Below are 11,465 nucleotides of genomic sequence, written 5' to 3' on the forward strand. Positions count from 1 at the left end.
TTTATATTTATAATTGTTTTAATAACTTGAATAGATTTATTTGAATACGTATTTCATCAAATAGTTACTGAAAGGTGTTTATTTTTTATTTTTTACAGATAAATGTATTATTATTGTTTTAAATCCTGTTAGTTTCATTATGAAATAGGTTATCTGTTACACATGTATTTTAAACCAATTTAGTAAAAGGTAGTAAAGGAAAAAAATGATAAAAGTGTAATTAAATAAAAGCTTTAGTTAAAGAATTAAAAGTTTTTGTAGAATTTTCAATTTTCTTTTAATAAAAAAAAGTAATGGAGTCTGAAAAAGTACTTAATTTTATAATATCTGATATCTCATATTGATAAAATACCGTAGAGTTGATATTCAATGTGCTATTAAAGAAATATTTAATAAATCATTATTTTAATTATAATTTGCAATTCCATCCAATAACTTGTAGGAACTTGATGCAAATAACCGTCGATCGCCTCAGCAGATAATATACAGCTTTCCTGTTCTCTATGGAAGAAAAGAGATAGCAAAAGGTTTCTTTTTGGACCCCACAGTTTAGATTTTAAGATTTCTTCATTAATATTAAAAGCGCTATTTACAATGTCATTATTTACTGTTCGAGAGCTCATAATAAAATCGTTGAGTTTGTACATTCCTAACATTGTAGTAATCTGATACTCACTTTAAACAATTTAATGGAAATGAGAAATTATTTTTACTTTGTTGGCTGATTTGTATTTTGTCTATGGTTTTAGGAACATTTGAGTGTTTAAATTAATATTTTAAAAAACTACAAAATAATTGTGTTTACAGCCGTTAAAATTTCTCATTCCTATTGAATTCAAATATAGTAATTCGATTCTTTATGTATTTTTTGTATGTATATTGGGCTTGTAATCATTTTAATGTATTTCCGATATCTTGATAATTTCTTTGTTTTTTGAATAACTAATTATCTATTCTTTTATCGTGATACGGTGTGTTTCTTTTTGTCTAAATAATGTTGAAAATTTAATTTCCTTGTTATTTCTCTGTGTGAATGATAAATAGTAAAAAATGTATTAAGATAGTTTGCAGTGCTAAGTTTTTAATATTTTAATAAGAGAACATTTTAAAAGTACATTAAAATAGCTTATTTTATTTTAGATTATTTAAACAGCACTGAATACAAGCATCATTAATTACTTCTTTTATTTTTAAGTCTCGATTATGTATAAGAAAATAGTTTTAATGTAGAAAGGGTTATTGCATTATATGTTTTTAAATCTCTTAAGGCATATAATGTCAGTTAAAAAACGTGTTTAAATGAGCCAGTGAGTTCGCGTATAGAACTATTTAGTCGCTTCTATAAGTAACAATGTTATAGGAAGCGAAAATATTTGCAATTGTATTCAGCGAATTTACGAATTTCTGTATATTTTGCTTGTGAATATCTTGAATGACGAAATTGTTCAGAAATATATAATGTCATACTAATATATCTTTTATTTATCCTATATCTGATGTAAAAAATCCATGAAGATAGACAAGTATATTCCACCTACTTATACTATGTTATATTCTGAAATATATATTAATTTCTTTTTCGATATTAACTATTATTATTTTTATCAAATAATAAATACTTGGACATGCTAAATAATAGGTTAAACAAATAAATAAATGTATAGTAAAACACAAATTTTAAATTAAAAAAATTGTTACTTTATTACATCTAAATATATATCAGCTATTTTCTATCTTAACATCTAGACAGCCGTATCGTTCTAGAAGTTCCTGCTTCTTCCGTCTCAGCAACGCTTCTTCTATGTCCTTCTGTGAGGGTACCGCCACCAGCGTAGGGGCGGAAGGCTTCTCTGTCATCTCCTCGTCATCTTCTATCCTCTTGTCATCAGGCTAAGAGAAAAAAGGGCGATTGAAATACATGATATTGACAATTTGTAGGTTATGTTAATACTTACATCTTCTGGATAGATATTCTCCTCTTCTGGTAAATCTTGTTCTTTGTTCTGTTCTTTATTCCGTTTCCATTCTTCCACTGCTCGTGCTATCGCTATAAAAACATTTTTTTCTATTAGTATTTAGAGCAAAAACGTAAAGAATGCTTATTTCAAGGTCAGATCAAACTAATAATGTTACTTTTTATATTTTTTCCTGTTGGTTTTGTTATAATTTTATCTTGTTGGTACTTAATATAAATAAATAAAATGAACTTGAAAGCACAACTGTTTGAACAAGCGTCAATAACATCTATTGCACTGTATGACCTGGTGAACCATGACCATGAAACAATTGTTCTCTGACCAGTACGTGTCAGAGAGTCCAATTTCAGCTTCACTGACCTTGTCTTTCAGCGTCCTTCTCCAGCGGCAGCAGCAAGCCGTCGTCGTCGTCCCGGTAGCCGTAGTAGTCCGCGTCCACGTCGCGCATCAAGTCCGCTCGCGTGCGCCGCGCCGGCGGGGGCGGCTCTTGCTCGAATAGCTCGCGCACCCCTGTAATAACATATTTGAGAGTAGCTGCAGGAATTTAAAAAATAGCCTATGTACTCAGCGATAAAGTAGCTTTTTAATGGTAAAAGAATTGATATCGGACCAGTAGTTTTTGAGTTATTTCAATATATACAAATATTTTCTCTTTATGTAACTAGCAAATACGATAAGCATTTTTTAAAAAATAGTGAAAGACACTTTAACATAATAATTTAAGAGATAATCCACACTTTAGTGTAGTAATTTAGTCATTTACGACAAAAAAATCGTCAGGAAATCTTAAATTGAATACACTATGGATGAAATCAAAATTGTTTTACCTGGTAGATCTTTAGCGGCTCCGAAGTACTTGTATCCTCTGTTGCCGGGCACCTCCTTGCCGTCCTGATCGAGCATGCGCGGACCGACACGCGCGTGGTCCGGCCCGCCCAGAGATTTAATCTGAACCTCCCAGTGACGCTTCTCTCTCATCAGTTTGTTTATCTCGTCGTTTAAGTCCCGTATCCTAAATTCACCCAAACCGGCTGTAATAAAAAACGATGTAAATTGTTTTAAATTTAGGTGATCTACCAACAATCATGGAATTTACCTGGCAGAGGAAAATGTTATATTAATACGTCTAGGTCTAGGCGGTTGATATAAAAGATTAAAGACGAAAGGAATAGACATTGAAAAAAGGGAATAATTTTATTCTTTCGTTGAGAAATGTTACATCATTTCTTTTTCTTTTTACCAGACTTCGGTTTATCTTTCTTTTTCTTATTTTTATCTTTTTTCGTATTAACTGAATCAGGTTTCTTTATTTCATTAGAGCTGCATTGCTGGGAGATGTGGTTATTAATTTCAGGAAAAGGTGCTTTCGGTGTCACCAATTCTATTTCAAGATCTGTCTTTTTATCCTTTGTTTCTAATTTCTTGCCTATTTTTAATATGAATACATCCTTTTGCGGATGATCCATTTTCTCCATATTAACAGGAACAGGACAATTGGATGGAGTGACATTTATTATCTTTCGATCTCTCGCATCGCAGTTTCTGTCTTTGCCGGCGTAAGTGTATTTAAGATTCGTAGAATAGTTATTAGAGTTGGCTGGATAACACAAATCTCTCGGCAGGTCAAATTGTATTTGTTCCCCAGTATTATAAGGAGTATCTTCACATGAGCATATTTCCTGTATTTTGTCGTATTTTCCCATTCTCTCGACTTTCGTTGTCTTAGGCACTCTGATTTTTAATTCGTTTGCATTCATCTTTGTGAATATTTCGTCATACTTCGGTATTCCTTCTGAAATACATATTCATATAATCATACTATTTCGTATTACTTATTTTGAGCGCAACTTAAAATAAAGATGTGATTAAACCTTACCTACTTGATGTCGATATCCATAATGATGTTTCATTGATGGTTTGGAGGATGCGCTTGAAAACTGTGAAACAGGACTGTCCGCTCTCCTACTGTACACAGTGTGAGCGCTGCGTGGGATCTCCTTTCTGGTCAGAGAATCCTCATCCAGTAGAACCTTTCCTTGTCCGTCCAATTCGACGTTATGGCAAGAGTACATTGTCATACCATTATCATCTTTCTGCAGGACTGACGTGCCTTGTTGTTTAGGCGAAGCTATAAACGCCGTTGTAATCTCCTTTCCGAGGAAAGACATACGAGCTGAAATCTCAATTACGCCTATAGAATCACTCTTTTCAGTTTCACCACACCAAACGTAAAATATATTTTTGCTCATAGGTGTCGAAGTAGTGCACATAATGTTGTCAGTAGGCTGTTCGCTCGCCCATTTCTTGCACAGTTCTTCGCGGAGTGCAATAAAATCCTTTGTATAGTCAGCTCGAGTTTCACCAACTTTGGTAACGCAATTGGAACATGGCGGATGCTTTACTATCTTCAGCTTTATTACAAACTCTTTGATATTGCATATTTTATCATAAGTCATTGCGAACAAGGCCGATTTACCGACATTCAGATGCGCAAAATCATCCACTTTCCCATACGAGGAATCGTATAAAACTATTGGTTGTTTTCCCAAGAAATTAGCTGTTATAACTAAATTGTTAAAATCGAACTCGAAACATTCGCATTTCATATGTATTTTGTTTATTATTAATTCGATTAGAAATAGATGATATGGAAAATTTACATCCTCGTCTTGTACTGCGAGAAATTCTTTTTTGGTTCGACTTAAATCATCTGATAAACTTTTTATAGATTCCCGTAATGCATTAGCTTCGTTTGTTAATAATTTGCTCATTGTTGCTATTTTATCGATGTTTTTATTTAAATGAGTTGAGTTGGGTTGTTCGATATTTTTTGTGAGTTGTTTGATGGATTCAGTCAATTCCTCTACATGATCACTGATGTCTTTTCCTTGGGGCTCCAGATCGATTATCGTTTGTAAAATATCTTCTTTGCCTCTACCGGAACTGAAACTTTTCGCGCTTGGACTTACTGATTTTTTCAATTCTATTTTAGATTCCTTGTTTTTATCACTTTTTATTGATAAGTTCAACGAAGTTTTTCCAACAGATGTTTTTCCTATCGAACCGCGACTCCTTGGTGGTGAAGAAGCGTTTGGAGTGGTACGTGTCGGGGAAGAACGTTGAGTTTCAATAGCAATTGGTGACTGGTAACTTTTAACAGAGCGTGGAGATGATGGTAAAGGAACATCAGCTTCAGCATCAGCTCCTATAGTTTCCGAGGTATCCATAGTTGGTGGCACCTCTCTCTGAGACCCTGGGCTGGGTTGTCTTGACAGTTGCACATTAGAAGGTTCCACTATATCCACATTCGTATTTTCATCTGCCATTTTTTTAATTGATTGTCGAATTTTTATATCCAAATATTTACTAATAATTTCACATTGTTAAACACCAAAATAAGTTAAGGACACATCATGACCAAGTGGATTTTTACATGGAACAATTTGAACTTTATTTTACAATGCTTTTTTCATCAGTACATTGAGACACTTCATTTTTTTTATTGTATAGATTAAATAATAATTAAATATCAGTTTTATGTAGAAAGGTTACAGTGTATTAAATTTAGTTTGCAAAGGGATTTAGATAAATTCACATGTGTATAATTAGCCAATGCTCACCATTTTGTATCTGTGCTACTTTCTTGGCAATCTCCCTGACAATCTGTAGCCGCCATTTCTCAGCTTGTGGTAGATCATTACACTCTGAGGCGAGGTATGGCCGGCGCTCGCGCTGTCCGCCGGCTTCCTGCACTTGCGCCGCACGCCATCGCGCCAATGTGGTCCTGGATAATCATACAATAATACAATGTTTAAAAAATATGGTTGAACACTATTATTATCCAGATATATCCAGATAGAATATTCTTCAGCCATCAGCCTAACTTCAATCTTACTTCTATTAATGATATTAGATGGGTGTTTGTTAGTTTCCAGCTTAAATAGCTGAATAGATCTTGACAAAATTGGCATAGAGGTAGACAATATTCCAGAAAAAAACAGGCCACTGACTTGTTTAGGTTTTTAATTCCATGCAGATGCAACCTTGTTGAAAATATATATTTATGATCATGTTAAAGATATAAAAATATATACATTCTTGCTAAATACAAGGGGATACAATCCTATGTTTACGAGCTTATAAAAATTACATGAAAATATTATGATTATTTTTAATTCTGTGTAATGTGAAAGCACATTATGTTAACACTTACATTGCCTTTTCTGCATTTCTAGCCTGAAAAATAAAGATAAACATGATTTATATGAAACTTGGCATCTATTGATATTTAACAAAAGGTATAAATTAACTGTCTCAATTATTGTTTCATGTTGATACGCCAATTTATAAAAAACTACAGCCACGACTTCACAAATGCGGTTTTCCATGATTTAGTGATTAACCAAAACAAAATGAACAAGATAGGAGGAATGTACTTACCATTTTGAAGAAATCTTATATACGATGCTAATAGTTAACCTAACAATATGATAAACGAACGACAGTAAGTTGGTATATTTATAATTTTACGCTATTGTTATTAATCATAGTTGCGAGATAGAAATCCTGGTTCCAATGATGTGGATATTGGGTAATTTTTAGAAGTTTCGACGCTAAGCTTAGTTTAGTTTATTTCAATTCTAATGCGATACTTCTTTTGTTAATCTTCTATTGATAATCTACGTTAAAATTCATTTATTGATATTAATAACTTTGAAACCAAAACATAACCTCCAATTCGAACCACAAAATGAAACTATAATGTTTGACATTGACGTTTAACAAACCCGAAATGCAGACTATAGACAAATAGTAGTGCAAAAGAAAAAAATTCTCTCTTCCAAAGCTCTCTTCAGTTTTAAAAAATGGCAAGTTTTTGATAAGCTGATAAGGTGACATTTGACGTATTGTGTCGTTCGAACAACAATTTTATTATGATAATAGGCGCAAATTTATGTAAAAGTACACAAAATTATGGTAAATAGAAGTACAAGTACACACGTACGTAAAGCAACAATATTTTTGAAGTGGAAAATCATTAATAAACATTCTGTTTATATTTAAAGACATACTAAAGTACGTATTATTATATACTTACGTTGTAAAAAGCTTACAAGTAGAAATATGGAGTAGTGGTACTATATACAAAAACCAAAATCAGCACTTGAAACGCCTTGTTTCCAAAATGGATTGGTCAACATGTTCACCAGACATAATCTTGATGCTTTTTAAATACCTGGATAGTAAATCTCTTGTGAATTGTTTCTCCGTATGCAAGTCTTGGAGAGATCTAGTGGATTATCATGCAGGGGTAGGTATACAACAATACTATTCATACTGTAGTTATAAATTACTTTGTTTTTATTAAGAAAATTATTTTATATAATTTATTATCTGTTTAATAGTACAAATAGCTGGTTTAAGTTTTACTAACACTGACGTTATAAAGTGCCTGTCTCATCACTGCCTGATAGAAGTTTAGATAGCACGTTACTGTCAGATAAGGGAACAAAATCCGATATTTCCATCACATATTTTGCACATTGGATTGTTATCAGACAATTTACAATTTGGTGGGACAGGCCCTAAAACATTTATATTACACACCTTCTTAAGTTTGATATATGCTACCTATCTGGGTAGTTTTTTACACCCAGCTTATACAGCGTGTTTTCTAAAGAAGATTGTAAATAAGCTGTTTATTTGAATTCAAATTTTTGTATTTTGTAATTACAAATAAAGTTCAACATATAATTAAAAGTTTTTTTTAGGTTAAAGGAATATGGCCAGACCTAGCACAATTGGCAATATACAATAAAGGTATTGCTTTTAAACAGAGGTCTCTTCTTCCTTGGAGAGACCTATACTTTAATAAACAGCTATGGATAAATGGGAATGTTCATATTCAATTTGATACAATTCTAGAATTGAATCAATTTAAACACATGCATGTGTTTGAAGGTAATATCCTTGCAAAAGATATTTCATGTAATATATATTTGAATCTGTACATATGAAAGAAAACAAAAACTTGACAGAACCCAACTATACTATGGTCTATTCTATACATGTAATAAAATTAGAGTGTCTGTTAGTAATATCAAAAGAAAAATTCCAGATTTCGGGAAGATGATGTATTTGCTTTGCTGGTAATGAAAATCACATTTAAAACTTTTTTGTCTGTCTGTCCCTCTGCAAGCCATGTTTTACTGGGTAATCTCCAAAACGACTGGGCCGATTGCGACCAGACTTTAACTGGAGGGTAGCTGACGTAGATGGGCATTATCTGAGTCACTTCTTATCTGATCTAATCTAAAATCTAAAGCTTTTTTTATATCATGTGCATGAAACCCCACTCAACAGCTAGTTCAGTGAAATATTACTTTAAGTACAAATATTACTTTTAAAATAGGTTTCTTTAAAATTTGATTACAGATAACATAACTGTCATCATAGAATCTGGTATGAAACAATACAAAGTTGATACATTAGTAAAAACTTTGGAAGAAAATGGTAAGTATGTTATATCACTAATTTATTATAAAGTAATCTTAAATTAAATTATACTAATTAATATTGAAATACGACAATGATTTTTGTGATTTCAGTGTTTGTCTTTTTATTTCAGGTGTTCAAGACTATCAAAAAACTCATTGTGTAACTGGAAAACTGGTCAATGGAATTTTGACACTAAATATCGGACATCGACAGAAACATTTCTCTATTAATTGTTGTGCTTTCATGTAAGTATTGTTTCCTACACAGTCAGCACTTCCGAGTCCCACATTCTGGTGCAAACTGTTATATTTCCTTTTTCATACATTTCTTTTCAGCAGATTAAGGTTTTTCTTCTATTTTCTTGTCATTTTGCAGAATAAATAATGATCACTGTTTCATTATTGACTCGGGAAAAATATTCCGCGTTGTTAAATGCTGTTGTTCTGTAATACCAGTTGATCAGCCAATGAAATTCAAAAAAACAGCCACACTGAGACTTTACAACACCCTTGGCACCATCCATAGTGCAAATGTTGTTAATGATGTAATTTATGTTGTAAATAGAGAAGGAAGAATTGTAAAGTTGAAGGGTATGGATTTCTTAGGTGTAACGCTGGGCAATATAAGTTTCCCGCCTATTTATAACCCATTAGTTGTGTGCATGTTTCTACGGTTTAGTGTCATTTATAGTGGTGAGTGGTTTTGTTAAATAAATGTAATGCCTCGCTACGTCTATTGTTGTTATACACTTTTGTGAACAAACATCAACTCAAGTGCATGCACGCACGCATTATATACACACATTACTTTACCCACTCCTACACTTATATATACTTGCACAAATTCTCACAGGTACATTTGCATCCATGAACTCGCATTCACAAATCGTCTGCTCGCTTTAGCTCAGGGGTGCTCAACTTATTCTTGGTCAATGACCACTTTTATATTATTCTCGCAGGGACCACTATAAATTTAAAGTCAACAATTGTTTATTTTAGTTCATTTTCTGCTCAATGCAAATTATTCGGTCTGCTGCACAACTCTCGTACGACAGTTTTGTTGTATTAGGCTCATAAATGGTATTTGGTCGCCGTCAAGCTGGCAACCCTCCGTAGCATCACCACCTCCACTCAGTGCACAGTGACCAAAGGCTCATCGTCCGATGAATTTAAAATAATTTGTGGACCATGTTTTGGCTTCTGAGTATCACTGGTAGTCCATGAATTTGTTTTAATTCCATAAATTGAACACTCTCGTTGATTGAGTTTTCTTGTGGCATTACATTCACCTTGTATAGGTACTTTTCGAACAAATTGTATTACAATTAAATGAGAACATACTATATTTTAATTACACTGTCCTTTTGCAGATTAATAGAGAATCGCTGTTTTACAATAGATGTGAAAAATGCATTAATATTGATAAAAATTAGCACAGATAATGTAATGCATGACACATTAATGCGGAGCTACGATCCTTATGGATCGATTTGTAGCATTAATATTTATTTTGATGATGTTTACGTTTTGAAACGTAATGGCAGTATAATACGAGCCGACTCTTGTTACATGGTTACAATTATTGGCAAAATAGATTCACCGCATTTTTATAATAATCCGTCAGTAATGTGTTTGTTTCTAAAGCACAGTGTTATTTATAGTGGTGAGTGTTAAGTACAATTTCTAAATTTCAATTTTATTAAAAGGAGTTAACGTTCAACTTTGTTCGAATTTTAAAATATTGATAAAAAAATGAAAATTTGATACAGTATCTAGTTTGTTGCCAATTAAAAAGTAGTTGAATTTTTATGAGTTGAATTTGAGTTTAATTTTCTATTTCTTTTTATATTAGAAACACAACACATGCAAATACACAAAACATGTTTCTATTACCGTAGTTAGTTTAGCTTAATTAGCTTCAGCTAATGAATTTATTTTTTTGTTTTATGTTTTATATTTTAATTAAATTTCTTAAATGCCAGTTCGCAGTGAGGATGGATCGAAATCAATGAAAGCGACAAAAATTACAGACACGGAGGAGATAGTTGTGGAATGTTCTGGACTAAGTTGTGCTACACCGCACAGTGACTTACTGTTTTTAGGATATGAAGATGGGGAGGTGCGTTTCAGATGTAAAAATGCCATAAAACTATAACTGTTAAGTGTTAAGTGAATTTTGACGGGGACTGTTCGTTTTATTTTCCTGAGCTAATAAAAGCTGATAAAAACTCAAAAGGCCACATTTTACTAAAGTTTTTTTAGTAATCTATACTAATATTATAAAGAGGATGTATTTTTGGGTTTTTGAATTTATTGCAATAATCCAAAAAGTACTGGACCAATTTCAAAAATTCTGATACCATTAAAAAGCTATGTTATTTCTAACATAGGCTATATCTTTGTTATCTTTTTTACTTACACGCGGGCGAAGTCGCAAGCAATAGTTGTACTAATTGATAATTTGATATATTAAATTAATTCTGAACATATCGAGGGTTTAGTCTTTCGTAATTTACAGTAGGGTCCAGCTATAAGAAGAGCGAATTAGCTGAGTTTTTACTGAAAATTTTTTTGATTCATTTTATTTTATGTCCTTCAGGTCCGAGGCTATTTACCAAAGAGAATGTTGCAAACAAACGAGCCACTTTTTACATTTAATATCAAGGATATTGTTAAGTGTAATCTTGTGGATGCCGCTGTCAAGGCGATAGAGGTTTATGAAGCAAATGAATCTCATTATTTGTTCATAGCAACGAAAAACGAATTAATAAAAGTTGTAGTTACTCACAACTAAAAAAAAGTTGATTTACTCCAGTATTTTTATTTGCAAGAATTTATAAACAGAATGAAAGTGATATTTGTCGTTGAAATCGTTACGACTTGCCATATAATTGCATTTTTTTATTATTATTGATTAAGAAAAAAAGTGATTTTAAAACCCAAAAAGGAATTTTTACGCCTATTTTGTTCAAGACGTTTAAGAATAAAAGTT

The 11,465-nt window shown here is 32.3% G+C and overlaps 3 protein-coding genes across 6 annotated transcripts; 1 reads left to right on the top strand and 2 right to left on the bottom strand.

Annotated features, from left to right (window-relative positions):
* Window positions 1-1,675: 1,675 nt before the first annotated feature.
* Window positions 1,676-6,737, bottom strand: LOC106100221 (pre-mRNA-splicing factor ISY1 homolog). The gene is made up of 7 exons (XM_013279006.1): window positions 6,417-6,737; window positions 6,190-6,212; window positions 5,597-5,760; window positions 2,804-3,007; window positions 2,337-2,486; window positions 1,956-2,047; window positions 1,676-1,890 (listed from the first exon to the last, which is right to left on the bottom strand). The coding sequence occupies exons 1-7, from the start codon at window positions 6,417-6,419 to the stop codon at window positions 1,720-1,722; spliced, it is 807 nt and encodes a 268-aa protein (XP_013134460.1). The 5' UTR covers window positions 6,420-6,737; the 3' UTR covers window positions 1,676-1,719.
* Window positions 3,020-5,440, bottom strand: LOC106100220. The gene is made up of 2 exons (XM_013279005.1): window positions 3,853-5,440; window positions 3,020-3,768 (listed from the first exon to the last, which is right to left on the bottom strand). Exons 1-2 carry the CDS (start codon window positions 5,300-5,302, stop codon window positions 3,197-3,199), a joined length of 2,022 nt encoding a protein of 673 aa, XP_013134459.1. The 5' UTR covers window positions 5,303-5,440; the 3' UTR covers window positions 3,020-3,196.
* Window positions 6,738-6,848: 111 nt separating the features above from the next.
* LOC106100224 lies at window positions 6,849-11,449 on the top strand. Of its 4 annotated transcripts, XR_001225431.1 has the most exons (8): window positions 6,851-7,287; window positions 7,748-7,937; window positions 8,412-8,489; window positions 8,605-8,719; window positions 8,850-9,166; window positions 9,844-10,136; window positions 10,456-10,592; window positions 11,073-11,449. XR_001225431.1 is itself a non-coding variant. In XM_013279010.1 (7 exons), exons 1-7 carry the CDS (start codon window positions 7,162-7,164, stop codon window positions 11,265-11,267), a joined length of 1,134 nt encoding a protein of 377 aa, XP_013134464.1. In that variant the 5' UTR covers window positions 6,849-7,161; the 3' UTR covers window positions 11,268-11,449. The 4 variants fall into 4 exon arrangements, 3 of the variants coding, with proteins under 3 accessions (XP_013134464.1, XP_013134465.1, XP_013134463.1); XM_013279010.1 differs by lacking the exon at window positions 8,850-9,166 and having other exon boundaries at window positions 6,849-7,287; XM_013279011.1 differs by lacking the exon at window positions 9,844-10,136 and having other exon boundaries at window positions 8,850-9,064.
* The last annotated feature ends 16 nt before the right edge of the window (window positions 11,450-11,465 follow it).

Source organism: Papilio polytes, unplaced genomic scaffold, assembly GCF_000836215.1.
Source record: "Papilio polytes unplaced genomic scaffold, Ppol_1.0 DF824069.1, whole genome shotgun sequence".
NCBI classification, from domain to species: Eukaryota; Metazoa; Arthropoda; class Insecta; order Lepidoptera; family Papilionidae; genus Papilio; species Papilio polytes.

Excerpts from the sequence above, each read along its gene's own strand:
- LOC106100220 (XM_013279005.1), bottom strand. The coding sequence starts at position 5,302 with ATGGCAGATGAAAATACGAATGTGGATATAGTGGAACCTTCTAATGTG. Across the intron at positions 3,769-3,852 it reads TGGATATCGACATCAAGTAG|AAGGAATACCGAAGTATGAC; the intron begins GTAAGGTTTAAT and ends TATGTATTTCAG.
- LOC106100221 (XM_013279006.1), bottom strand. Across the intron at positions 5,761-6,189 it reads AGAAATGCAGAAAAGGCAAT|GACCACATTGGCGCGATGGC; the intron begins GTAAGTGTTAAC and ends ATGATTATCCAG. Across the intron at positions 2,487-2,803 it reads AGCCGCTAAAGATCTACCAG|GGGTGCGCGAGCTATTCGAG; the intron begins GTAAAACAATTT and ends ATGTTATTACAG.
- LOC106100224 (XM_013279009.1), top strand. The coding sequence starts at position 7,162 with ATGGATTGGTCAACATGTTCACCAGACATAATCTTGATGCTTTTTAAA. Across the intron at positions 8,720-8,849 it reads ATTAATTGTTGTGCTTTCAT|AATAAATAATGATCACTGTT; the intron begins GTAAGTATTGTT and ends GTCATTTTGCAG. Across the intron at positions 9,167-10,455 it reads GTTTAGTGTCATTTATAGTG|TTCGCAGTGAGGATGGATCG; the intron begins GTGAGTGGTTTT and ends CTTAAATGCCAG.